At 40.6% G+C, this 26,690-nt stretch overlaps 1 protein-coding gene across 2 annotated transcripts in view; it reads right to left on the bottom strand.

Moving 5' to 3' along the window:
* Positions 1-26,179, bottom strand: part of MNAT1 (MNAT1 component of CDK activating kinase) — a 113,046-nt gene extending 86,867 nt beyond the window's left edge. Inside the window, exon 1 of one of the 2 annotated variants that reach the window (XM_026670171.2) lies at positions 26,001-26,178. In XM_026670171.2, the coding sequence (XP_026525956.1) occupies positions 26,001-26,089 (89 nt within the window). In that variant the 5' untranslated portion in view covers positions 26,090-26,178. Of the gene's footprint in view, positions 1-26,000 lie in introns of both variants that reach the window. The other variant, XM_087952325.1, reaches the window with a different exon arrangement.
* Between the last annotated feature and the right edge of the window lie 511 nt (positions 26,180-26,690).

The raw sequence follows: 26,690 nt of genomic DNA on the forward strand, positions 1-26,690 counted from the left end.
GGTGAAACAATAGAGATGTACGTCTTAGAATAAACCCAATGCCAAAAACTTCTAAATCAGAATTGTAATGGAAATGATTTCTTGAAGTTAGAAAGCACAGCAGTCTAAAGAAATAGCAGACATAGGCAAAATTATAAAGAAATGTAGTATTGCCAAGTTTAAAGAGTAGAAATAATAACATTAAAATTGTTTTAAATTTGCAAATGGAAATCATAACAATCAAATTGTTTTAAATTTGCAACTTGACTATAATCGCCAAAAACCAATGTCCACACAGAATTTCTGCAATACGCACTCCAATACATCTTTTAAAAATTTATTTAAAATAAAATATTACTTGCAAGCTTGCATTTCTTCTTAATGTCTCATTCAACTTTTTTTTTTCTATATTTACACCAAAAAAGGGGCAGGGGAAGACCAGGCAAGTAGAAACACATGTACAAATTTTGCTAAGAAAAGAACAAACCTCTCTTTTTCTAGATCATACTTGAGATATCAGCATAGGCTACATTAGAAAAGAATGTTCTTGGTTGTTAAGTTTTATGTTTCCGCATTCGGTGGCCTTGCCTTATACGGGCCTCTCTTCTTGGAATCCTTTTCCAAAATACAAATCAAGTAGTGAATAATGAATGCATGCCAATTATGAGAAACCTTAAGAGAGTTATGAGCTAAATAATGTAATCTTTGGAGCCAAGAGGATGGCTTTCTCTTTTATGAGTATCCATGCATGCATTTGAAGGTATTATTGATAAACAAAGTAGTCTATATATAGCTCAACACAAAATATTTTGCATGACCTTTAAGATTAATTTATTATAGGTTATGGCTTAAATGAGATTTATGTTATAATAAATACATTAATATGTAAGATACTTTAGAACTTTTTATTGTTAAGGGACCACAAACTAGCAAGGTTCTTATTCAGACTACTTTCTCAAAAATAATTTTTGTTTTTCCACAATATTTTGTGTATCAAAATAACAAAAAGAAATAATAGCAATAGCAATAGCACTTAAACTTATATACCCTTTACAGTGTTTTACAGCCCTTTTTAAGAGGTTTTACAGAGTCAGCACATTGCCCCCAACAATTTGGGTCCTCATTTTATCCACCTCAGAAGGATGGAAGTTTAGTCAACCTTGAGCCTGGTGGGATTTGAACTGGTGGGAAATAAGATCTTCACAACTTTTTTTCAAAGGTATTCACAGTATTTATGCCATGGTTCAACTCATGGAATCCTTGATAGAATATTTGAAAAGGTACAACAAAAATATAATTAGTAAATGACAACAGTTGTCCTTCTCTTCAAATCTGTTCCTTTTTTCTGAAAATGACTAGACATTAAAAGAGGACATTTGTTGCTAGAGTGGCTCTTGTGAAATTACCATCTGGAGGGAAAGTCAGCTAACGTTAGAATTACCTTATAGAAGTTATAGGGACTTCTCATATTATCCAGATATCTTAAGCCAGACTTTCTAGACTCCTCAGTCTTTGGCTAAACTGGTTAGGAATTCTAGAGTTACAATAAAGAAGATCCCAGATTAGAGAAAGCTGAGTAATACAGTACCATGGTAATATCATACAGTGGCAATCTAAGAAGCTTCCATATTGCTCCAAGTTTCTTTCGAGTCTTGTCTAACAAATATGAGTAGCAGGATCCAGAGGAAGTAGCTAACGACTGTTACTAATATGACTAGTTACTAATGACTGCTTCAAGGGCTACCCCAAACTACTGACAATCATAAAATCATAAAGTTGGGCCGCTGAACTGGAACCTCTTTCACTGTAGCAAATTAAAACATCCCAAACAGATGAATGGGCAACTTCTGCTTGACTATATTTCATGAACAGAAGCCCCCACTTAATTTATAGAATTCGGATGTAACACTAGCAGCAAACCGAATTCTTTCTAGAACTTGTTATAGGATTTGTGGTTTCAAATGGATTAATGGAATGGGTCGACTTTCCGGTTTTGTCTTTGAAGCCAAGCACTATTATATTTCATTTAAATTGCAACTTTAAGTTTGTTTGTTTTTGTTTTAAAAAGTTTTATGAATAAACATAAAAAAAAACTGAACACAGTGCGACTTTCCTGGCAGTTATTTTGTCATACATGCTATAACATATAACCACTTATAACAGTTAATCTCTTCCTTATTTTACATTACTAAGTTGGTGCTATAAACGTATATAATTTCCTATTTTCACCCCTAATTTCCTTGCACATTCTTTTTACATTATTATATCCACTACATTACATTGTCTTTAGCTTAAAGTTCATCCACCTTCCGTCTTACACAGCGTCACCATTTTTTCCCCTTTGTTCTGACTTCCTTTTTTCCAATCTAACCATTGATAAAGTTTGTTCCAGACTTCATAATATTCTGTTTTGTCCTTATCTTTAATTTCCAGTGTTAGCCTGTCCATCTCTGCACAGACCAAAATTTTCTATTATTTCACTTTGCTCGGGGATATCTACCTTCTTCCAGTTTTGGGCATAAACCAATCTTGCTGCAGTTATAACATGCAACATTAGATATATCATTCCTTTGCTATATTTTCCTTCAGTAATTCCCACTAGGAACAATTCTGGTCTGAACTCTATTTTTTGGCCAAGCATTTCTTCCAGCCATATCTTAATCTGCTGCCAAAATTCTTTTGCTTTGGTGCATGACCACCACATGATAGTATGTCGAATTGCAACTTTAGTTTTAATAACAGCATGTTATTAATTTAATTAAATAAGCCCCCTGACCCCCTACAATTCTGGGCCATTTACAAATTATTAGAAACATTTAAAAGTGAAAAACTACGAAACAAAAGGGGGAAAAAAGTGGCAGAAAAAACAAACCCAGGGAGGGGAGGAAGCTTTAATCACATTCACCAAAGGCCTGAATGAACAGAAAGGATTTCTGTAAACCTTCAGTGTAGCAGCCATTCTAGTCTTGGTGGGAACCTTATTCCATAGGGGCAGGTACTGCTACGGAGAAGCCCAGGGTCCCAATAGATGACACTATTTGACTGAAGGAATCTTGAGTGCATCAACCCTGTCAAATCAACCCTGGGACAGATACTTATCGGAGACAGAATAGGGAAAGAAATACAGGTAGTTCTCATAATTGAGCCCCAAATTCCTGTTGCTAAGCAAGATACTTGTTCAGTGAGTTTTGCCTCATTTTACAACTTTTCTTGCTGCAGTTGGTAAGTGAATCACTGCAGTTGTTAAGTTAGCAATACTTTTGTTAAGTGAATCCGGCTTCCCCATTGTCTTTGCTTGTCAGAAGGTCGCAAAAGAGGATCAGTTGACCCCGGGACACTGTATCTGTCATAAATATGAGTCATATGCCAAGCTGAATTTTGATCACGTGACAATGGGGATGCTGCAATGGTTCTAAGTGTGAAAAGCGATCGATCATAAGTCACTTTTTTCAATGCTATTGTAACTTTGAACAGTCACTAAACAAACTGTTGTAACTTGAGGACCACCTGTAATTAGCACTCTAAGACGGGGTCATAATTTTAAATCCCAGGGACTACTAACTGGTTTTGTAGGTGTGGCCTAATTTGTGGGTGTGGCTTGGTGGTCATGTGACTGGCTGGGCATGGCATGTATGTAAATATTATAAATGTTTATACAAATATTGAATTTTTTATAAAAAAAAGAGCCACTTTTATCCAAAATCAGGCAAAGCAGGCAGGCAGATTGAATTGCTCACAGAATCACAGATTCATTCAGAGATCTATCTATCTGCCATCGGCTAGCTCAGTCTGTCACATAAAATTTGCTTGCAAGCAAACTCATAAAATTAACTCACAACACACCATGTATGTAAATATTGATTTTTTAATAAAAAAGAGCAACTTTTACCCAAAAGCAGGAAAAGCAGGCAGGCAGATTGAGTTGTTCACTGAATCATTCAGTGATCTATCTATCTGCCATTGGCTAGCTCAGTCTGTCACATAAAATTTGCTTGCCGTGAGTCTGCACTGAATAATAGAACCTTCAGTCCTAAGGGAGGTTCGGCTGTGCTTAAAAGCAGAGCTGAAGATCTAAAGACTAGCTAGAAAGCAAAAAAATCCAACCATTTCCTGCTTCCTAACTAATCTAAATCTCCCGGCACAGCAAAACAGCTGATGGTCGGGGGGAAAAGGAAAAATAGCAATTTAGGAGGCAAGTTTGCCGGGTAAGGTGTGGGCGGGGGAGGGTTCCCGCAGGCCATGTGGGCGGCGCAGCCTTGTGTTTCTGTGCAGCCTGGATTAATTGCTTTTGGGGGGTGCTCTTGGGGTGAGATTTCTCTGTGGCCCACCAAAATTTTCTCCCGGCCCACCAGTTGGTGACCGCTGCTCTAAGATATTCTAGTAAGCCAGGTATGAAATATATAATGAACAGTCCATACTTTTCTCTTAAAAATAACATCACTGATTTCAATGAAGCTAAAAGATAACCCTTGAACTTACAACCACAACTGGGACTAGAAATTCATCATGAAAAGGTGCCGTCATTAAGTGAGACATCACGTGAATGTAAGGCGCAACCTTTCCTGCTGGCTTCCCCATTGACTTTGCTTGTCAAAGCAGGCTGGAAAGGTTGTAAAAGGCAATCACGTGATTGCAGAATGCTACAATTGTCATAGGTGCGAGCCAATCATAAGTCACTTTCTTCAGTGCCATCATAACTTTGAATGATCGCTAAAAAGTTGAGGACTACCTAAATTCCCTAAATGTATATAATGTATATAAAGCTGCAACCTAATAAAATTTCAAAGTCTGCCCAAACAAGCTCTTATCATTCATTCTTGTTAAATTATCAATTAGCAAGACAAGACTATGCAAATTGAGCCACATTTTTTTATTTAAATTCAGGAATTCACATCTCCCAATCTTCAGCAATGTTATTCGGCATGAGTAATAGTAAGAAAACACATTGCTAGTAGGCATTCTATTTGTCTCCTGCTCAAAATGAGTATGGAATTTTATATCCATAAAATTTGCTTCAAGATCTTATGAAAACTATTATTTTCTAAGCTTGTCCTATTCTTAGATAAAAGTGCTCTCTTTTATACATATATACATACATACACACACACACACACACACACACACACACACACACACACAGGCAAACTACTCAGACTATAAACTCTTAAATACTACATCAAGCCAATACTGGTCTGATGAAACATAGTGATAACTTGAATTTATAACAAGTAATTACCCAAGCCAAGAATTTTGATGTGTATTTTTTTTAAAAAGCTACCATTAGATTTGTTTTTTAAAAAACCAAATTACAGGCAAAGGGCATGCATGCTTTTTGTAAACAGATAAGTCAAGGCAATATGTAAGTTATTCCTTTTACCTAAAAGTACAAAACTGCAGCCTCATTAAATATAAATAAATCATTGCAAAATGCAGAGATGCTGTACAATATTGATGGAAATGTCATTAAATTTTCAATAATAAATTCTTTCATATTTGGTCTTAACTTTTTAAGAAAGAAAGAAAGGTGTTGCTTTTTTTTAATTCTACCAGCAAAGCACTTTCTCACTTTTTTCCCATCATCAAATATATTTGGCCTTTTCAAAGAACAATACGCGAATTGTATTCATTTAACAAGAAACATGTTTTATTCAACTATTCTTTCTACACACATGCTCTCCAAACAGTGTGCCAGACCACTGGGGCCACATCTTTGCATGCACAAAATCACAGATTTAGTCTTAAACACTGCACTGTTGTATTATTATTATTGATTGTACTCATGCAGGGTGAAGATGTAGAAATCCATCTGCTCCATTTCCAAGCTTTTCCTATTGAGTGGGGAACTTTCAAGAACATTACAAGCTAGCTTAATTGTGATTATATAGTCAACTCCATGCACTTATCCTGCTGAAGAATTAGGACTCAGTTCAGAAAAGTCAGGAAACAAAACTGAGAAGAATATCATCATAAATACAAAAAAAAATCTACACTCTTGATATTAAGGAAGGGATGCAAGATATATATTCTTTATCAAATTTAAAATGCCTTTATATTCTAAAAGATAAATGGAACAATATTAATTTTCTAGTAACATTACATGGATCCTCAGTTTCTTCCTTTCCCCTTGTATTTAGCTTACTTTAATCCCTATATTATAGTTTTATATGTAGTATCACTGATTTTTTAAAAATTTATTTGTTATACTTCATTAATAATAAATCTCTCCTAACATTTTGAAGGGATAAATAATACAGAATATTACAAATTAACCTACCATTGGTTGTCAAAGGCCTTAAATATATCTAGAAAACATTCAGATTAGCAATATAGAAAGACAGGCTAAAAAAATAAAAGCCTTCAAAATGCTCTATCTTAGCTTTGAAAATTGATATAATCATACAACTCTGTATGTTTTTATTCAGAAGTAACTCCACTGAGTTTATTAAGACATATAATACCAAATAAATGAACATATATGGGCTTTTGATCCTGGTACACATGTGTGTGTATGCGCGCGCACGTACACATGTACACATATTAACAATACACATACACATATTCACACATAGTCTAGCAACAATTACTCAAGGAGTTTAAGTGCAAAACATAAAGTTATCACTTGACAAAATTATCTTTCTGCAATTGAAATAAAGCCAAGAATAATAGTACTTTTCGTACACTACATTTTGAAAATAAAAAGCCACAAACATGAAAGAAATTGCATATATTCTGTCATGTCCACATACATAAACACACTGATACAGATTCAAAATGATTTACATCAGTTTCATTAAAGTCATATTTTAACACTTTTCCTAAACAGCACATAACTAAAGTAATGGGTATAGATTGCCTAAGGACACAACTAAAGATATACTAAGAATAGCCACCAATTCTATATCACAACTATATGGCATAAATATTTCACTAACAAAATTAAGCCTCTAAACCTTTCTACAGATATTGTACATTCCTCTGATCATGAAAATCAGAGTTATTTTAAGTGTAGATAACACAAAGAATCTTTCCTGTTTTAATTATCATTAATCAACTTCATAACACTCACAATTAGTTCAAAGAGACTTTTACAAAGAAACAAAGCAGGTCCTCTCACTAAAATTATGGTAGTGTAATGAAAAGAATATGCATCTGCTATATTGAGGCACTGAAGGAAAAACTGAAGGAGGGATGTGAGATCCCTTTTGCAATATTTTCCTTATTTTGGTAACATCAACTATAACTTATCTCTCACAATACTAATTATTATAGAGTTTTTTATTATTTTAGAGCTACTGTATATAATGTTTGTTTTATTTTGTTTTCCATTAGATATATGCTGCCTTTACTGTATTTGTTCAATTCAAGGTGATACACAATATGCTCTCTGCTATTTTTTCCCCACAACAAAACCCTGTGAGGTGGGTTGAGCTGAGAAAAAGCAACTAGTCCAAAGTTAACTACCCCAACTTTCATGTCTAATGAAAAACCAGAAGTCACAATCTCTTGGTTTCTAATCTAACACATTAAGCACTATATAAAAACAGTTCTCCAATAGTATTCATTTAGATGTAGTCCTTGCTTAACATTGTAATTGGGACTAGAATTTCCATCACTAAACGATGCATTGGTGGTCTGATGTCACAGCAGTCCCCATTGACCTCATTAAGTGAGAACTGTGTATTAATAAGCAAGGAAGGACCTTCTCACAACTTCCTGCCAGCTTCCAACAACCAATCAGTGAGGAAACTAGCAGGAAATTGTAGGTTTCAGACCATTCACAAGCAGGCCAGCTGGCAGATAAGTGGCTGCTGTGAGGGAAGCAGGGTGCATCAGTAGCTACAGTGGCACATGCAAGCATTTTCGGTTCCAGGAGTGGCTGCTGCCATGTGGGAGATACTATCTGAGCAACTTGCAAGATTCCCTGCCTGTTTCCGCACAGACTTTGCTCATGGGAAGCTGGCAGGAAATGATCACATGACCACAGAGTGCTGCACCCATCATTAACTGTGAACTAAATGGCAAGTGCCCAGATTACAATTGCAGACTGTGAAAGTGATGCTACTGCTGGAACTTCAAGGATCAGTCATAAGTGCCATTAGTTCAGTACAGTAGCAACTTCAAACAGTCACTGAACAAGTGGTCAATAAGCGAGGACTACTTGAGGTATTTCTAATTAAAATGTCTTAATAAGGATGACAAAACAAATGTATCCATAGTTTGAGGTCGCCCCCACCTCAAGTTTATCTCGCTGGAAATGAGACAATATTTTTGCCTACTAAATGACTGCTTTAAACTCCTTACCGCCTCTACAAATAAACTGTCACGAACATAGGATTTCACTGTTTGCACTTTCGTCTTCCTCGAATGAAGGAACCAAAAGAAAAACAAAAGGATAAATATACATGACATGTATTTCATTACAGCCCTAGCAAGGCTTTCAAAACATGGAGACTGAATACTTTACAGGGGTGTCAAACTGGCAGCCCGCGGGCCAGATGGGTCATGCGCAGGCCATGCCCAGCCTGGCTCCGCAAAGGCAAAAAGGTCACAATATGTCACGATAATTCGTATAACGTGATCGAGTTTAACTCCCATGCTTTATTCATATTATTCATGTTGTATTATTCATATTGTCTTGCATTCTTGTATGGACTGCACCAGTAGAGACTAAACCAATTTCGTTGTATACATGATGTACAATGACAATAAAGGCATTGAACTTTGAACTTGAACTTTGAACTTTACAGAAACAATTTTTTTTCTTCTATCTTTACTAAGGATGGGGGGGGGGGGAGAGGGATATTAATGCAAATCCATTTCCCTAAGAAATAAAGAAACATTTTCTGAAACTTTCCTCCTTCTTAGTAAGTTGTAGGCATAGGCCTATAGCAATACTTGAAGAGAAAGTACAAAGATTGAAGTTTCAACATAAAGTAGAGGAGAGAATCTTACAAATGACGATTATGCCTATAATGAAGGCAAAGAAGATGCCATACACCAGTGATGGCTAACCTTTTCAGCTTGGTGTGTCGAAAATCGGGAAAAAGTGTAGCCTTCCTCGGGTCGTGTGTCACTTCAAGAAATATCAATAATTTGGTTTATGACGGACTGGGCTGGGGTGATCACACAGGGCTGTGAAACTCGTCTCCCTGGTCTCAGGGCTGCAGGTGCAGGATGTGGGGATCGGAAGGCCACCTTACAGGGCTGTGAACCTCATGGATCTCCTTTCCTTCTGTAGCATTCCTGAGGTAATGAAACTGACAAACCTCAGTTTATGGTGGTTAAAACTGGTTCTCTGCTACAAAGATCTTGCGGCAGCGGTGACACCATGCCTCCACGCAACAAGCAGGGAGCAGGGATTGGAGCAGAGCACAGGCAAATGTGCAGGTTTTCCCCACACCAACAGGCGTGTCAGTCAAAGTGCCTCGGCGTGTCACGAGTGACACGCGTGTCATAGGTTAGCCATCACTGCCATACACTATGAAACAGTCATCACCTCTGAAACTCAAGAACAACTTTCAGATCTTCACAAAAGAAAATCTATAACCTCAGGGAAGGGGAAAAGAAAGAAAAAAGCTGGATAAGAGACAAGAAATCTCCAAAGGGCAGGGAGGATACACCTGTACTCTTAAAAGAAAACAAAAAGAATTATAATTGTTGGTGATTTACTACTATAATTGTTGGTACATAGTGTCTTATTAAGCATGCTATTTTACAGGAGCACAGAGTAAAAATATGGCAGAACTAATTTAAAGACTTAAAGCATGCCAAGTCTTTTGTCAATTATAATTTCCTACTAATCCATCTAAGGACAAAGAATAAGGTCAAAAGTAACTATAACCGTCAAAATGATTATTGATACAGTACTGAAGTTCTAGGAAAGAAACTTAAAAATAGAGTGAGTCAAGTGGTATTCTCATCCATCTTCTTACCTAGGAGAGAAAACTGGAAAGGGATAGAAGAATACCTGGCTTCAGAAAATGGTACTGATTGTCAAGATTTCAATTCTGAGGCCACGGTCTGTATGATGGATTGCTGACGTAAGAGTGGTTGTACCTCACAAGAAATAGTAAATAACGTGATCCAATGAAGTAACCTCAATACAGAGGATACTGGAGCTAAAAATACAGGCAATACAGACAATCGCTGCAGAACAGGGGTGTCAAACTGGCGGTCTACGGACCGAATGCATCACGCACAGGCCACATGCCCACCCCAGTTCTGAGAATGGGAAAAACGTTGCAAAACATCACGTGACGGCAATATGACACAAGTTTGACACCCGTGCTGTAGATAGGTATGGGAGTATAAGCCTGTAATGGACACAATTAAACCACTAAATTTAAAAAAAAAAAACAGGAAGAACATTCATTAAATTTGTTGCCTTCATTTCTGTATGATAAACAAGATAAACAAGAAATCACTACAGATAAACTATCTGTTTAGACTATCTATCTGTTTGTAGATATAGAATGGGCGTTGGTGTAGTTACCTGAGAATGTCCTTTCTATCTACGCTACAAGAGAGTCAAGGAATGGGTTAAGCTCCTCCTTCTGATGTCATAGAGCTGAGTCCGCCACTATAAAAAGCCAGCCCTTGGCTGGCCTGCCCATCTTTTAGGCGAGGATACTTGACAGACATAACATGTCTCTGGAAGATAAACAAGAACCCCTCCCCAACCATCATAACCAGACATATAGGGTGGGGCTGGACTCTCTTGCAGTGTAGACAGAAAGGGAATTCTCAGGTAGCTACACCAATGCCCATTCTCATCAACGCTGCCACGAAAGTCCAGGAATGGGACATACCAAAGCCTGCATGTCCATGGGAGGGCTCACGTCTGGGTCAGTCACTCCAACCGAGGAACCACTTGCTGAAGTACCCTCTGTCCAAACAATGCCTGGGCTGAAGCAAATGAGTCCAGGCGATAATGCAGTAGAAACAGCGAAGGTGAAGCCCAGGTAGTCGCTCTGCAGATCTCCTCCAGCGACACTTGAGTAGACCAGGCGGCAGATGTAGCCGCACTCCTAGTGGAGTGGGCCATGACTTGTCTGGGGACTGGCATGGACAAAGTTTGGTATGCCTTGGATATACAAGCTCTAATACACCTACCAATTGTTGATGAAGTCACCTTGTTCCCCAGGGTAGAGGGATGAAACATGGCTTCAGATTTTCAAAAAGCCGCCATCCGTTTGATGTAAATTTGGAGGGCCTGCCTCACATCCAGCATATGCCACTTGTGTTCTAATTCATGTTATGGCCTGGGACAGAAGTCTTGAGCCCAACGTCTTGAGCCCAGTGAAACCAAGTGTTTATCTTAGGGACAAACATTAGGGTCTAACCTAAGAACTACCCTGTTCTGATTGAAAAGACACAGGTCCCAGTGCCACTAAGTTGGACACTCTCCTGGCCAAGGTAATGGCCACTAAAATACTACCTTGAGGGACAACATTTGTAAAGATACAGATCTGAGGGGCTCAAAAGGGGACCTCATGAGAGCCTGTAAAACTTTTGGTAAATCCCAAGTGGGAAACCTATCTACAACAGGAAGCCAAAGGTTAGCTGCCCCCCTTGGGGACCTGCGCACCGAAGGGTGATGGGATAAGGAAGCATATCCTTCCCAGGATAGAACAGAGTAGAGAGCTGCTACCTGGTGGCAAAGCGTGTTAGAGGCAAGTCCCTTATCTAGGCCATCTTGTAGGAACATTAACACCTCCACCACAGAAGCAGAAGAGGGGTCCCAGGCCAAAGGAATACACCAGGAGCAGAAGACCTTCCAAGTCGCATCATAGATGTGTGAGGTAGACGTCTTTTGGGAAGCTTGTATGGTGTCAATCACCCTGTCCAGTAAGTTGGGAGCCCTCATGAATTGCCGCTCAAGCGCCAAGCACATAAGCTGAACCACTGGGAGTTCAGGTGAAGTAATGCCCCTTGATGCAGGGAGATCCTGTTGGCTGGGATCCTCCATGGCTGGGCCACAGACAGGCTCACTACATCTGCGAACCAGGGTCTCCTGGGCCAATAGGGCACCAGGAGAATTAGCTCTGCCTTTTCCTCCAACAACTCCTGAATTACAGCCGGAATAATAGGAAGAGGAGGAAAGGTGTAGAGGAGACCCGGAGACCAGGCTCTCTGAAGCACATTGGTCCCCTCCGCTCCCTGGGTCGGAAACCTGGTAATGAACCTGCCCACCTGAGCATTCTGAGGGGTGGCAAAGAGATCTATGTTTGGAAGACTGAATCGGTGAGACAAGTCCCAAAACAGAGAAGGGTGGAGACTCTACTCTGTCTGGTCAACTGTGGATCGATTCAGCCAGTCGGCCTGGACATTGTCGACCCCCAAAATGTGGTCTGCCCTGATGGAAAGGAGGTGTCTCTCCGCCCATCTCCCCAAGTACTCTACCTCTCGCATCAAGGCCCTGGACCTGGTCCCACCTTGCCTGTTGACATTGGCCTTTACGGCCACATTGTCCGTCATGACTAACACATGGCAACCAGCTACCCTGTTCCTGAAGTGTTTCAGGGCTAGGAAGCCCTGAGCTCCAGCTTATGGGGCATGTCCTCTCTGCCTGAGACCAACACCCCTGGGCTATTTCTCCTGCCAAATGGGCTCCCCAGCTGTGGAGACTGGCATCTCTGGTGAGCCAGATCCTGTCTGGTTCCTCTCTAGGGCCTGGGACTACCATCATGCGAAGGACCGAAGGACCTGAGAAGGAACCTTCACTCTTATGGCCAAATGGCTGGTTCCTGCCTGTTGAAAAGGGAGCAAGAACCCTTGGAGTTCCCTGGCATGGAGATGGGCCCACAGGACGATTCCAATGCAGGAAATCATCTTTCCCAGGAGTTGGGACAGTAGACACAATGGAACGCTGCTCTGCCATCGAATCCAGAGGATGGATCCAGGGAGAAAAACACCTTGCAGAGTAACGTATCTATGATCGCACTGAGGTGAAGCAACCTGGTCATCAGGGAAAGATGGCTTTTCCTTAGGTTGATCAAGAACCCGTGGTCTCAAGGACTCTGCAATGTGATGTGAAGGTCGCGATGGACCGAGTGGATCGACTTTGACTGGATGAGTATGTCGTTCAGGTAGCACTGGACCCTCACTGGTATGGTGCAAAGTGAAGCTGCCAATGCTGCCAAGATTTTCATGAAGACCCTTGGGGCTAACGAGAGACCAAAGGGTAGTGCCCGGTACTGGAAATGGTCATTCGGGAGCTTGTTGCTGCATCTGTGACAAAGTCTTTGCAAACTGCTTTTCTAGTGCAGCATGCCTTCTCTTTTCAGCCCTAAGCTCCGATTTTGAAGACTTTCTGGGAGCTAGGGCCTTGGCTCTGATTTTTGCAGCAGCCTCTCTGTTGGCAGAATGGCCTCTTTGCCTTCTTTTCTTCCTCAAAGAGGCTTGGGAGTCTTGGATGTCTTCCAATCCTTTGGGGCCTGGCTGGGGGACTTCCCCTCTCCATGTTACTAACAGAGCAGGCACCAAGGGTGCTGTGAGCTTCCCCCACGGAGGTGCTGCTTGTTGCATAGGCCAGGTGAGTCAGAGACTGTGAGGCCTTGGGGAAGCACTTTCCCGCAAAACAAAATGGCCACCTGGCAATTCCAAAATGGCTGCCCACCACGTGGAGTGGCACTGGGATGGCCTCACCATCTTTCGGCTCTTACCAGGCCCCGAGCAATCAAATTAAGCCGAAACAGCTGAGAAGCGGCAGGAACGGAGCTCCAGAGTCAGCTGAACACTCCCTGGATCCGTAACCCTTTGCGAGGCAGCGCCAAAGCCTCGGCGCTGCAGGAGAGTGGATTCCCGCTCTCCTGGAGACAGAGCTCTACCGGATCCCCAGGAGCTGGATTTTATAATTTTTGCTGTCTCCTGTGATTTTCGAACTTTCTTCAAGCACTTCTTCCAAAGACTACCTCTCAGACAAGAAGCTGAGCCAAAAGATGGCCAGGCCAGCCAAGGGCTGGCTTTTTATAGTGGCAGACTCAGCTCTATGATGTCAGAAGGAGGAGCTTAACCCATTCCTAGACTCTCGTGGCAGCGTTGATGAGAACTGATGTGATTGCTCCCATTATTGGAATACAGCAGCTAAAGGATTAAATCTGTAAAACAGCAACAGAAGCAATAGAAAGGGAAGAAAATTTGCTTGTTTAATATATTATTTTTATTATTTTGTATGTTAAATATAATCAAACATACTCAGAAATCCAAGTAAAAACCTTGGTGGCACTATACCAAGAATGTAGATTTAAAATGTTAACAAATGGAAACTAACACTGTCCCTAGTATCAACCAACACGCAACGAATGATATGGACATTTCTAAAGGCAAATTATAGATCTTTAATTACCCCAAACAACTGTTGTGAAGCAACCTCCTGCTGAGCATGGTACTTCCAGGAAATTTCTGATTTGTCTCACTGATATTTTTTTTCTGAGTAAAGAAATGTAGAAGACTGATTTTCAGGAAAATTTAAGCAGTAACATTTTAAAATATATTTTCAACATACTAAATAATTTAGATGAGACTGAATGGCAGGAGAAGCTAGTGAGAAAAGGAGTTTATGATGAGTTGGAATTCCCAAAAAAGAAGATACTAAAAAGGACCAAGGCAAATAATTCCAACAAGGAGAAAAAAAATGGAAGAGAGCTGCACAATGAATGGGATTGCACAAAAGGTTAGAGAAGTTATGAAAACAAAAGGCACTAAAACAGATCACTAAGGAATAAAAGAGATAGATAGGCCAGGATTATAAAGATGATGTCAGAAAAAAACTAATGCATACAATGTAATTATATTGGTCAATAAGAAAAACAAAAAAGTGCTTATTTAGGTATGATCAAAAGCAAAGAAAAAGAAATGAATCAATATAGCAGATGCTCAATCAGGATTTTAAAAATGCAGGCAGCAGCAAGAAAAAAACTATTCAATTCCTATTTTGGGTCAGTCTTTTCTGATGAAAAAATGTTTGTTCCAATAGGCAATTGTGCCAAGTAAAACAAAAAGACAAAACTGAAGTTTTAGACAGATAGAAATTTATCTAGGGAATATCTATTTATTTTCAATGTGTTTAAATTTCCAGACCCAGATTATTCAAATCTCAGGCTGCTAAAGGAATTTGCTGAGGACCTGGCCAAGCCTTTATGTATTATCTTTAGAGGATGAAGATGGAGTGACAGATATTTGAAGGACAACTTAATTTTATCCTTGTCTCCCTCCTCAAAAAACAATTTCAAAGCCAAAGTTTTCAGATAACATCATGACCTAGCTGATTTATAAATACCATGAAAACAATACAGAGATAACCAGAACTATGCAATAATTTTGCCAACTATCTCATTTCTTGAACTTCCTTAGTAAGTTACGTAAAGGCTGCGAACATATGGACATTTGTGTCTCGAGTGAGACTTTTGGGGTTGATTTGTTTAATAATGCATTATTTGTTTTCTTGGCTGTCCATAGTATTCTCAGGATTATTCTCCAACAAAATTCAAAAGTGTCAGTACTCTTTCATGCTTCTTCAAATTTCAACTCTCACTTCCTATTTCTTGTCTGCTTGTTCTTTTACTATCAATAGTTTACCCTAAAAGGCACAAGCTACCCACAGTACCTCCTTGATATCTTCATTGTCAATTATAAGACAGGTTGCATTAGCTTTGTCATTAGCCTGATCTAAGGCTATTGTCATTAATTAAGTCATCTTTATATTAAGTTTATTCCTTCTTTTTAAAAAAAACTATGCTCTTTGACTTTTCTTACTAGAGCTTTGAGATCCTATGCATTTTCAGCTATCAGGGTACTGTAATCAGCATAATGCAATTGATTTTTCTTCCTCCAGTTTTAAATCATGCTTATGTTCTTTCAATCCAGCTTCTCTTTATATTCAGCATATAGAATGATTAAATAAGGGGAAAGTGTGCAGTCATCTAATTTCTCTGTCAATCTGGAGCCAGTCTGTTTCATCATGTTTCGTCCATAGTGGGGCTTCCTGACCTATATATAGATTTCTCATGAAGATTATTAGATGTTGTGGATTTCTCATTTTTATAATTGCATTCCATAGTTTGACATTATTGAAAAGCCTTTCTATGATCAATGAAGCACTGATCTAAGTTCACCTTCTAATACAAGGTTTATGTTGAATATAAATAAGATACACTATAAAGTACTAAGCTGTAAAATGCTCTGTAGTGGCAGACTGGGATCACACTGAAACTAAACTAAAAAACTGAGCATGAAACATGAGTTAGAAGTTATCAATCACTCTATTTACAATCAGACCGGAAATCATTGCTCATAATTGATGAGGCAAAACTAACTTGGAAGAGAGATATTCCCTAATAGATAAATATGTGTAATCACCATCATTCTATTAATTGGATAAAATAGATGGAATGCTTATCTAATCTGCTATTCATATAAAATAGTCAATACCTTAGAAAACAAAATGAAAATTCTAAGCAATATTAAATTAAACAAAGGTTGGGAAAAAACATAAAACAGAGCAAAAGTAAATTTCCTGACTTTGGAAACAAAACACTGGTCTTAAATGAAAAAAGTATAACCTTAGAATAACACTTGATCACAAACTGAATGTGAGTCAGCAGTTTGATGAGCTATAAAAAAAAAAGCAAAAGCAATTTAGGATGAATAAAAAGCAAAGCATAGTTTCCAAATCATAAATGATTGTTCCACTTAATTCTGCATTAGTCAGGCCACAACTTGAACATTTGGTCAGGTGTGGAGCTTTGAAAACAATTCAGAAACATTGGAACAGTTTCAAAGAAGGGCAAGAACCATCAGGAAACTGAAAGCTTATGAAAAATTTTTTGAAAACCCTGGCCTGGTCTAAAGAAGAGGAAGGACACAACAGCAATTTTCTTGTATTTAAAAGGGTATCAAATACAAGAGAGCAAGATTTTTTTTCCTCTATCTTCCAAAAAAGCCAGGATATATTGTAGAATAATTGTCTTAAGTTATAGAAAAGCAGATTCCAGCTGAATGTTAGGGGGTGGGAATAGGAATTCTTACTAACATTAGAAATAATGTAGGAAAAAAATTGTAGGAAATTCCAGCAGAATGGGCGTTGTTTACCTGAATGCCACTTTTCCTTGTAGGCAAGACAGGTCAGGATGGGGTGGTACTCTTCCTTATTTGTTTAGGACCGAGTCTGTGCAAAAGGCTTATTAGCATAGCTCCGCCCACCCTGGGTGACTCCTCCCCAGTTTCTGCAAAGTCAGTGCAACAGACCGGATTGCCTCTAAGAAGGAAAGAAAAAACAAGAAGATTAGCCGTCCCCCACCCGGTCCCATGAAAGGAAACTACCCCTAGGGTGGGGCTGACCTGTCTTGCCCACAAGGAAAAGTGGTGTTCAGGTAAACAATGCCCATTTTCTCTTGTAAGGCTGCAGCAGGTCAGGATGGAACAGGGTTGTCCTCGGGAGGGTTAAAACTGGTCCTGGCTGGCATGGTCCGAAATGACTTGTTGGAGGACCCGTCTACCAAACGCCGTATCCGCTGAAGCGAAGGAGTCCAGGCAATAGTGACAGATGAAAGGCGAAGGTGAAGTCCAATTAGCAGCCACCGACGACTGTGTAGCCAATGACGCTGTCGTAGCCACACTACAAGTGGAATGGGTCGTAATGCCCCTGGGAACTGGCAGGGACCTGTTGGAATAGGCTCAAGCTATGCATGCCTTGATCCATCTACTCACCATAGATGGAGAAACCGTACCCCCCAACGAGGAAGGTTGGAATGAACAAAAACAGAGACTCCATCCTGCCGAAAACAGCAGTATGTTTAATGTAAATTTTTAAAGCTCTGCGCACATCTAGGGTGTGCCAAGTCTTTTCCAACTCATGTACCAGATGAGGACAGAAATCTGGAAGCACCAGCTCCTGAGCCCTGTGGAAAGAGGTGCTGACCTTTGGAATGAAGCCCAGGTCCAACCTTAAAACCACCCGATGAGGATGGAAAATGCAGAGGTCAGGGCGAACCAAGAGAGCCACCAACTCAGAAACTCTCCTCGCCGAGGTGACTGCCACTAGGAAAGCCACTTTCAGAGTAAGGAGATGAAGACTGGATTGTCGAAGTGGCTCAAACGGACGTTTTGTGAGGAACTGAAGAACCTTGGTCAGATCCCAAGTAGGGTACCTGTGTACCATAGGAGGGCAAAGGTTGGTCACTCCTCTGAGGAACCTACGGACTGTAGGGTGCTGAGCCAAAGATTCCAACTTCCCACAAGACAAGACCGACGAGATGGCTGAAACCTACCTGTGGAGAGCATTGGGGGAAAGATCCTTGCCCAGCCACCTGTAAAAATTCCAAGCCTGCAGCCACCGAAGCTTGTAGAGGAGAGATGTTGGACTTAACACACCAAGTTGAGAAGTAGCTTCATAAATGCGAATTGTAGAAGGGCGCCTGGGAGGCCTGAATGGTTTGGATAACCTTGTTGGAAAGCTGGGCGTTTTTTAAGATGCCCCAATTGCTAAACTGCCAGGTGTAGCCACTGGGGCTCTGGATGAGACAGGGACCCCTGGAAAAGAGAGACATCCTCTTCAGGAATCTGCCAAGGGGTGATCACTGAAAGGCCCATCAAATCAGCAAACCAATGCCGGCGAGGTCAAAAGGAGCCACAAGTATGATTTCGGCCCGCTCCAACAAGAGCTTTTGAATCACCGCTGGGATCAGTAGCAAAGGTGGAAAGGCACAGAGCAATCCAGAAGGCCAGCTGCAATGTAAGGTGTTAGTGCTTTCAGCTCCTTGGGAGAGATACCTAGTATAATACCTGGGCAGTTGTGCATTAAGGGATGAGGCAAATAAATCCACTACTGGCAATCCAAACCTCAGGGAGATTTGCTGAAATAGGGAAGGATACAATTGCCATTCGGTATGGTCAATGGTTGTCCTACTGAGCAAATCTGCATATTGCATATTATCTGATAATGTATATTATCAGAACCAGAAATATGCTCGGCTCTAATCGACAGAAGATGTCGTTCCACCCACCTGACCAGGGATTCCATCTCTGTCATAAGAGAAAGGGACCTGGTACCTCCTTGTCAATTAATATGGGCTTAGTGGCCATATTGTCAGTCATAACCAGAACATTAGATCCCTTGTTGATGTCCTGGTAGGCATGGACATCCGATGAGGGAATTCTATCCCGCAGCTGCTTCAGCCACTTGAGCGAGGTTCTCGTAAAGAAAGATGCTGCTGTAGAAGCCTTGACAGCCCAGGCAGCGGCCAAATGGGATCGCTGTAGTGACTGTTCCCCTCGCTTTTCTTCTACCTTGAGGACTTCCTCTGGGTCTGAAGGTGCAGACGAGGAGGAGGCCAAAGCAGCGACCGGAGTATCAACTGTGGAGACCTGAAGGGCCTTGGTGAGTTCAGGCCCCATATTGTGATCAGAGACCAGAGGATTGGGCCCTGTGGCAAGGGCTTCAAGTTGTTTCTTGATTACCTTCAGGAACAACTTTGGTGATGGAACCACTTCCTTCTTGCCTTCGGGCTCATCAAACAGAACATTTGACTCCTCAGGAGGAAGTGTGGATGCTGCTTCATCATCTACGTTTTACAAATTTGCGGTGTTTCTAGCCTTGAACCAACAAGGGACGAAACAAAGAGTGCTTAAAACAACCCGTAAACAAGAGAATCTCCTGTGAAGGACCTTCATCCGCTGACAAATCAGATTCAGGCCAATCAGGTTCACCCACCAACGATGGAGCCACTGAGGCAGCAGGAGCGAAGTCTTCAGCCAACCAGAAACTGGATCCTAGATAAAGGAGCCTCGTTCTGACAAGAGATCTTCACGAACCCAGGATCTTCTTTCTGATAAAGCTTGCAGAATGAATGAAGAATGAAGCTTTCTGATAAAGCTTGCAGAATGAAGCTTGCAGATGAATGACGGGTAGCTCTCTGCAAGCCCTCTGAGATGCCCTTCCTGATTGCCTTTGCAAATTAATAGGGACATCTGAATCAGAAGGATCAGTAGGTCTGGCTGCAGAGGCAGTAGAAGGAAAGGAAAGTTCTACCCCGTTTACTATGCCCACGCTCCTGCCAAGGTGCCGCTACTCCATGAAGATCCTCAGCTTGATCCTCAGCTGTAGCCTTCAGAAGGAATGGGAGAAGTGCCTCTTCTGGAAACATCAGGGACCAAGTTTGGACACAGGTCTGGAAGAAGGTCCAGGCTCCTCTAAATCCACTTCACTGATGAGTGATGCTGGAGACGGGGGAGATGTGCAGACGTTAAGCGAGAAGAGGCCTGATGCACCTGGGCTATTTGCTTCTCGATGGCCTGATGGCGCTTGGAAGCATCCTTCTCCACCCTTGAGGCTTTTTTCACAAGCTGCTTCCCTTTGTTAGAAGCAGCAGGAGCCACCTTCTGAGGCTTGGCCGGTTAGAAGCTCTGGTTTCCCTTGGGGCGTCAGCCATCGTGGAGCAGCAAGGCCAAACGTGGACTGAAAGTCCTTGTGTCAGGAGGAGAGCACACAAAGGGATTTAAGAAATCATCTTCAGGGGAAAACTCCTCTATCCCCACACCACCACCACTTTCTTCTGCCCAAAAGCACTTCAGTATAAAGATTTTTCTTCCTACTGGGCCTGTTAAGACAATATAGATAGACCAGACGCTGCTGGGAGCCCAAGGGTCCTGGTCTACTTCGGGATAGGGAAACCAATTCCCCACTGGGAAATTTGAAAATTACGGCGCCTACCCTTCGATGTTGTCCGCAGCTCCAGAGGCAACTGGTGGTGACCAAAGGTGCAGAAGTGGTGGGAAGAAGTAGTCTGTTCTTCAAAATGGCTGATTGAGTCTTCAAAATTGCTGACACAAATTTCAAAATGGCCGGCGGCCACGAGGAGTCTTCAAAATGGCCACCTTCTTCTTCCCCATGGAGAGGATTGAACCCTCCCTGGCTCTCGATGCTCTGCCAGGCAGAGAAAAGGACCACAAAACTCAACAAAAAGGCAGCTGCAGGATCCACGCAGCTGCTGCTTCACCGCGGGGTTGTACAATCCCCACAGCTCTGAAGAGAATGGTCATCCAGTGAGAAATCGTCTCCTCTTCACCGCAGAGTGCCAAAAAACGGCTCCGCGGCTTCCCAGTAATGGTGGAAGCCTCTGTTCTCACTTTCTGGCCATCCGGCCGATTTCTGACCTGATCTTTGCCCCCAAAGGGCTGGAAATGGCCGCTGCGGACCCTGCCGGTTGCTCCGGATCCCTGGAGCAGTCCTCAGCTGTTTGTCGGCTCCCACCCATCAGCTGTGCAGCAGAGTGCCAAATTTAAACGGGGAAGGCAAAAAGGAGGCTTTTTGTAGGTAGGAGAAGAAAACAAAAATTCTAGTAAGGCTGCCTTTGGAAGGAATTTTCCAAAGGCAGGAGAGGCAATCACACACATTCTAGTCTGTTAAGGACTGAGCATAAACTGGGGAGGAGTCACCCAGAGTGGGCGGAGCTAGGCTAATAAGCCTTTTGCACAGACTCACTCCTAAACAGGTAAGGAAGAGTACCACCCCATCCTGACCTGTCACAGCCTTACAAGGGAAAACCAATTATTACCCTAACCCTAATCACATTTGGCCAATAAATAATTGTTCTGTTTTATTCTACTCTATTTTAGGTTTTTTTTTACAATGACCATAATACAAAAGGATATGAATACACACAGCACTGATGATGTTACCTAGTTTGGGTAATGAAACCTCTGCAAGAAAACAACCAAGCTCAGAGAGCTCCAAAGATCCCTCTTTTCAACCTGAGCTATTCTCCTTTATTGATACGAAGTTAAGACAGAAGTTCTGGTCCCAATTGTGGTCATAAGTCAAGGACTACTATATTTATATACTATTACAGAGATTCCAGGGGAGTTAATAAGGTTGCATACACATATATATACTGTAGTTTAAAAAGCTCCCAAGATGGGTTTTTGGAAATAAAAATTCCAATTTAGATCTCAACCTAATCAGTTGCTGCTGTAAAATTTCACTCAAGTTCATCAGACAAAATAAAATCAGGCCTTGATGATCTCTCAGCAAAAGTACCCACCGGCAGCAGCACTATTATAGTGGGCCAAAAATATGTATTCTGCATTTAAGACATATCTGTAGTGTGAAATCCTTTTCCTAATCTGAAGCGTGAAATCCTTTTCCTAATCTGAAGCTATAGAGGGCTAAAGGAGATGTAAAAGCAATCCAATTTTCTATTTTTAAAACTGTACATCATAAAAACTGCATCCCTCTCTCTCCCTGGATCACATTTGCAGCTGATACAGCTTTGCTGAAAACAATAGTGCTGTATCTGCTTTTGCTGGCAGGGTGTTTGACCTTCAAGGGATATAGTTGAAGTACACTTTTTCTTCTTTCTCAAAGTATGGCAGGCATGCTTACACTCAAGAAAAGATTAATATCTGCAGGAAAGCTCCTTTTGAAGACACACACATACAATTTGTCAAGCAAAAAAGAGACATCCCTACAGTGATGCATTTAATCCCAATCTCCCAATTTCTCTGTGTTTAAAATAGCAGACCTGTTTACCTGTTAGTCTTTATAGCACTGGATTTAAAACGCTTTTGTATTTGTTGTACTTTGCATTTGAAGATTTTTTTAGCCATCTTTAATATTGAAGTTGGACTGAAAAAGTACACATTGGCTGAATAAATAAGCAATCAAGAGTAAAACTTGATTGCTCAGAACTCACAGGTTTCTACATAGCAGCCCCTCAGAACTCACAGGTTTCTACATAGCAGATGGATAAAGTTACTTTTTCTTTATCTAGCCTAGCATTATTTATTGGCAACAATAGTCCAAGAATCAGGCAGAGATCTAATCATTTACTCCCTGATCCGTTTACCCTGTTTCTCCAACAATACAGCCTCCCCCAATAGGAAGTCCCAGCATGAAATGAAAATGAAAATTAATTCATAGGCATGAAATGAAATTAAGCCCCTCCCCCCAAATTAAGGCCTATATTAAAACATGCGAAATGGGGGGAATGGTGGGGGGGGGTTGCCATCAGGAAGTACTTTTGTTGCACACCGGATATGGTGCTGCCTGCATTGACCCCGATACGAAGTGCCCCACCAACGCCAAGGTCAACATCCAAGCTGTCGCCACCCGCCCGAAGATGCAAGGGGGGGGGAATTAAGTCACCCCCGAAAAGACAGCCTAGCCATTTTTTCAGGGCTCAAAAAAAAATAAGACCCGGCCTTATTATATGAGAAACACTGTAGATAAAAGCAGGAAAAAATCAAACATGAGTCCTTCTATATAACAGCATGTCTACCAATGACCTGTGATTCCTCTTTGCAGAGTAACTTCCCAGGTCTAGGAGCAATTAGCTCACCAATGAGCTATTGTCTTCTAACTTGTAATAAACCCTAAACATAAGCAACTGAAATTATTTAGCCTTGTCAACCACTTTATTCCTCTGGGGGGGTGGGGTCTCCTCTTATTACTCCTACTTGAGACAGGAACCTGTCTTGCTGCATTTTTAAAATATTATGTATAACACTACATAAATACAGTAAAAGCAAAAGCAATCACTCTAGAATCTTAGTAGAGAGCAGAATATCTCACTTCAATAATAACTTCCTACATGCACGCATTCAACATCATAAAAACTTTTAACTGGTTTAATAATTTCCAACTATTCAGGTTATGTGCTTCAAAAATATGGATTCGCCACAAGTTAGTAACAAAGAGATACAGAACAGAAAAATCTTAATAGCTCAAAATTACATTTTGAAAATTATTGCAACACTGTTTTTAATATAATAAAAAGGATAAAAAAGTAGGAGAGATGTTTGATTGTATTTTAAAATATATTTTCACTTAATGTGAGTAATCTTTCCTCTATGATCCAATCTGTAAATGCTCACACAGAAAGGTTTATTCATTCATATTATTTACCAGAAAGTTTCACTCATTATATTCGACCTTCTCCAGTGTGGTTGCCTTTTAAATGACTTCAACCGTAGCTCTTTCCTCTATGGATATGCAGATACATACATACCATCACATGACTCTCTTTCAAGATAAGCAATTTATGCATAGCTCTGGAAAACTGTGTGTAATACTGAGCAAAAGAGTTAAAAGCAGGAAATATGAGAAAAGTAAATTTAACTAAATCTAGCTTAAAACAACACCACTCACTTGACAAACCATCCTTGGTTGCACTACATCAATGAAATTAATCGTATGCTGACTTTGCTTTCCACAAAACTGGACTTCATAAATCTGGACAACTGCTAAATAGCAATATCTCTTTGCTATCTAGTGATCATCTGGATTACTGTAGTCAAATTGACAGCCTGGTTCTCCCTGTTCTCTTTTTGAGCATCTTATCAACTCTTTCCAGCTTGTGTTCTTCTGTGTGTTCCCCCATGCTCAAGAATAAAAAGACTTTCTACTAGTACTGTAATTTCCCCAATAAACAAAGACAGAGATAAATGGAGGAGAAACCTGCAGTTATGACCTGTAATGCTTATGCTTATGCTCCAGCTTGAAAACAATTTTTCATATATAATCAAAAATATGAAAATTTGTAGTACTGTAGAGTCCTTGCAGAAAAAAAATCAAAGGAACAGAACAATGAACAGCCTTATATTAGCTTCCGAGAAGGAACAAAGGTTTTTTCCATTCATAAAACTCTTCTAGAGTAAAAATCAGAGTGAAGAAACATAGAAGATATTCTGCACTTCTGGAACCCAGAAAGAGTTTCTAGGCCCTGACAGATAAAACAATTCTGAATCTAAGAGGTAAAAAAAAAAAGAGGGACATAGGAGACAAATAGATTTAAAGGGAGAGAATATGAAATTACACTCCATCAGAATTGTGAAAAGACATTATAGTTTGTAACACATTACTATCTGGAAATGAAAAATATTTACTGATGAAAGTCATCAGGTCATGGACTGTGTTACTTACTGGGAGCAAAGGCTTAAGAATGTAACAACATAACATCCAAGGCTTATCACTGAATGAGTTCAAGTAGAGGTTGGATAACTATTTATTGTATCTGGATGCTATAATTTGGCATCTTTGATTGTAAAAAACATTGACTTGACACAAATTTCAGAAAAAGAAGTGCAATCCTTCAAGTAAACCACATTTATATGCCATTCAAAAGAGATAATTCAAAAATCTAAAAAGAAAACAAAAAGATCAAAACATATCCTCCCCAGCAACAATACTCAGAAAGCAAGGATTCATACAAGACAAGCAGTCAAGCAGGTATAATATCCTATTTTCCTAATCAAAGACCTACCAAGGAGAAAAACATAACTCCACCAACACGGCATATAAACAGGCAGCAAACCACATGCTCACTAGCACTGATGATGTTACCTGATCAAATCATTAAATATCTGTAAATAGCAACCAACCAACCAACCTCAGAAAGCACTAAGGACTCCACAACCAATGTCTCCTTTCAAATACAGTAGGCAAAAAAATATTTGCCACCTATTAGAAATTATCTACCCCTATCTATCTTCAGTCACACATTCCTTTGGCTTCAAATGATGCCTACATAAAAACAGTAGCACTCTGGAAAGTGGGTGTTTTGCTAAAGAAACAAACATTCTTCAGAGGAGATTAAAGAGAAGGACAGTAAAAATATTATTACAACATGCAGCTACACTTACATCTCATACAGTACACCAATAAAAATGAATATAGTCAAGGTTGGTCTTAAACAAAACACAAACATCTCACCATTACAATACTACATTTAATACCATGAGAACTTTCAATATTTTTATTGCACAGAAATCCTCATCTAGGGCTTAGGACCTGGTTTCCTAGCATGTAAGCAAGGGCACCTTTAAACACCTGCAAAGTGCATTTCTCTCCCTACAGCCTATCTCCATTATCTCTAGTCCAGATAATAAAGTAGGTGCTCAGAGTGTAGGACTTTAACTTCTAGAGCCACCTTAGCTTTTGAAACAGGCTTTCCCATCCTGTTTCTACTCGGGACTCCAAGCCCTAACAGCGAAGCCTCCTTCCTCTGCAAGCCAGAGACACTTACAGCGTGTGTCCGCAAACGTTGACCATCAACTTGAGGGAAGGGTTCCTGTATTTGGTGGTCTTGCACCGGGGGCAACCCTGGTCATCCATGGCGGCAACCTTTCCACTAAATTTGCCGCCGGAGCCGCTGCCACCTTCATTCCAGAAACACGGTGTACGTCCTCTAAAAGCGGCCGTCTGGCTCTCTGGCGAGGGAAGAATCGTTCCGCTGTGCAACAGGGAAAAAACGTCTTACGTCCTTTGCTAATTACTAATTACTTTCCGTGTGCTTTTGGAAAAAAGAGACCGGGTGAAAAGCGGGGAGGGCAGAATTGAAGCGAATTTCTTCAGGAAGTATTTAAGCGCAATGTGAAACACTGTTATCCGTGCTTACTCGGAAGTAAGTTCCATTCTCTGGATTTATTTTATTTAAAAAGCCGCTTCAACGCTTACAAAGGCGCTATTTGTGGCTTTAGAGAGCAACATCTGTTCAGACGACACGACTCCTTTCCCGTGGGGCTTGCAGGAACTAGCAGTAGGAAAAACGTTACATAACAGTGGAATATGCTCCCCAATTCGGTATGTATATCATCCCAAAGTGAAGCCCTGGTGTCTTCAGTGAGTGACCATTGGATCATCACATTCTCCCAACAAGATCCTATGAATAAAATTATTCAGAAGCAAGTCGCATTGCATTGAATAGCATTTATTC

This window comes from Notechis scutatus, chromosome 1 (assembly GCF_049901735.1).
Source record: "Notechis scutatus isolate UNSWTSFEM ecotype Mainland chromosome 1, rNotScu1.2, whole genome shotgun sequence".
In the NCBI taxonomy this organism is placed as follows: Eukaryota; Metazoa; Chordata; class Lepidosauria; order Squamata; family Elapidae; genus Notechis; species Notechis scutatus.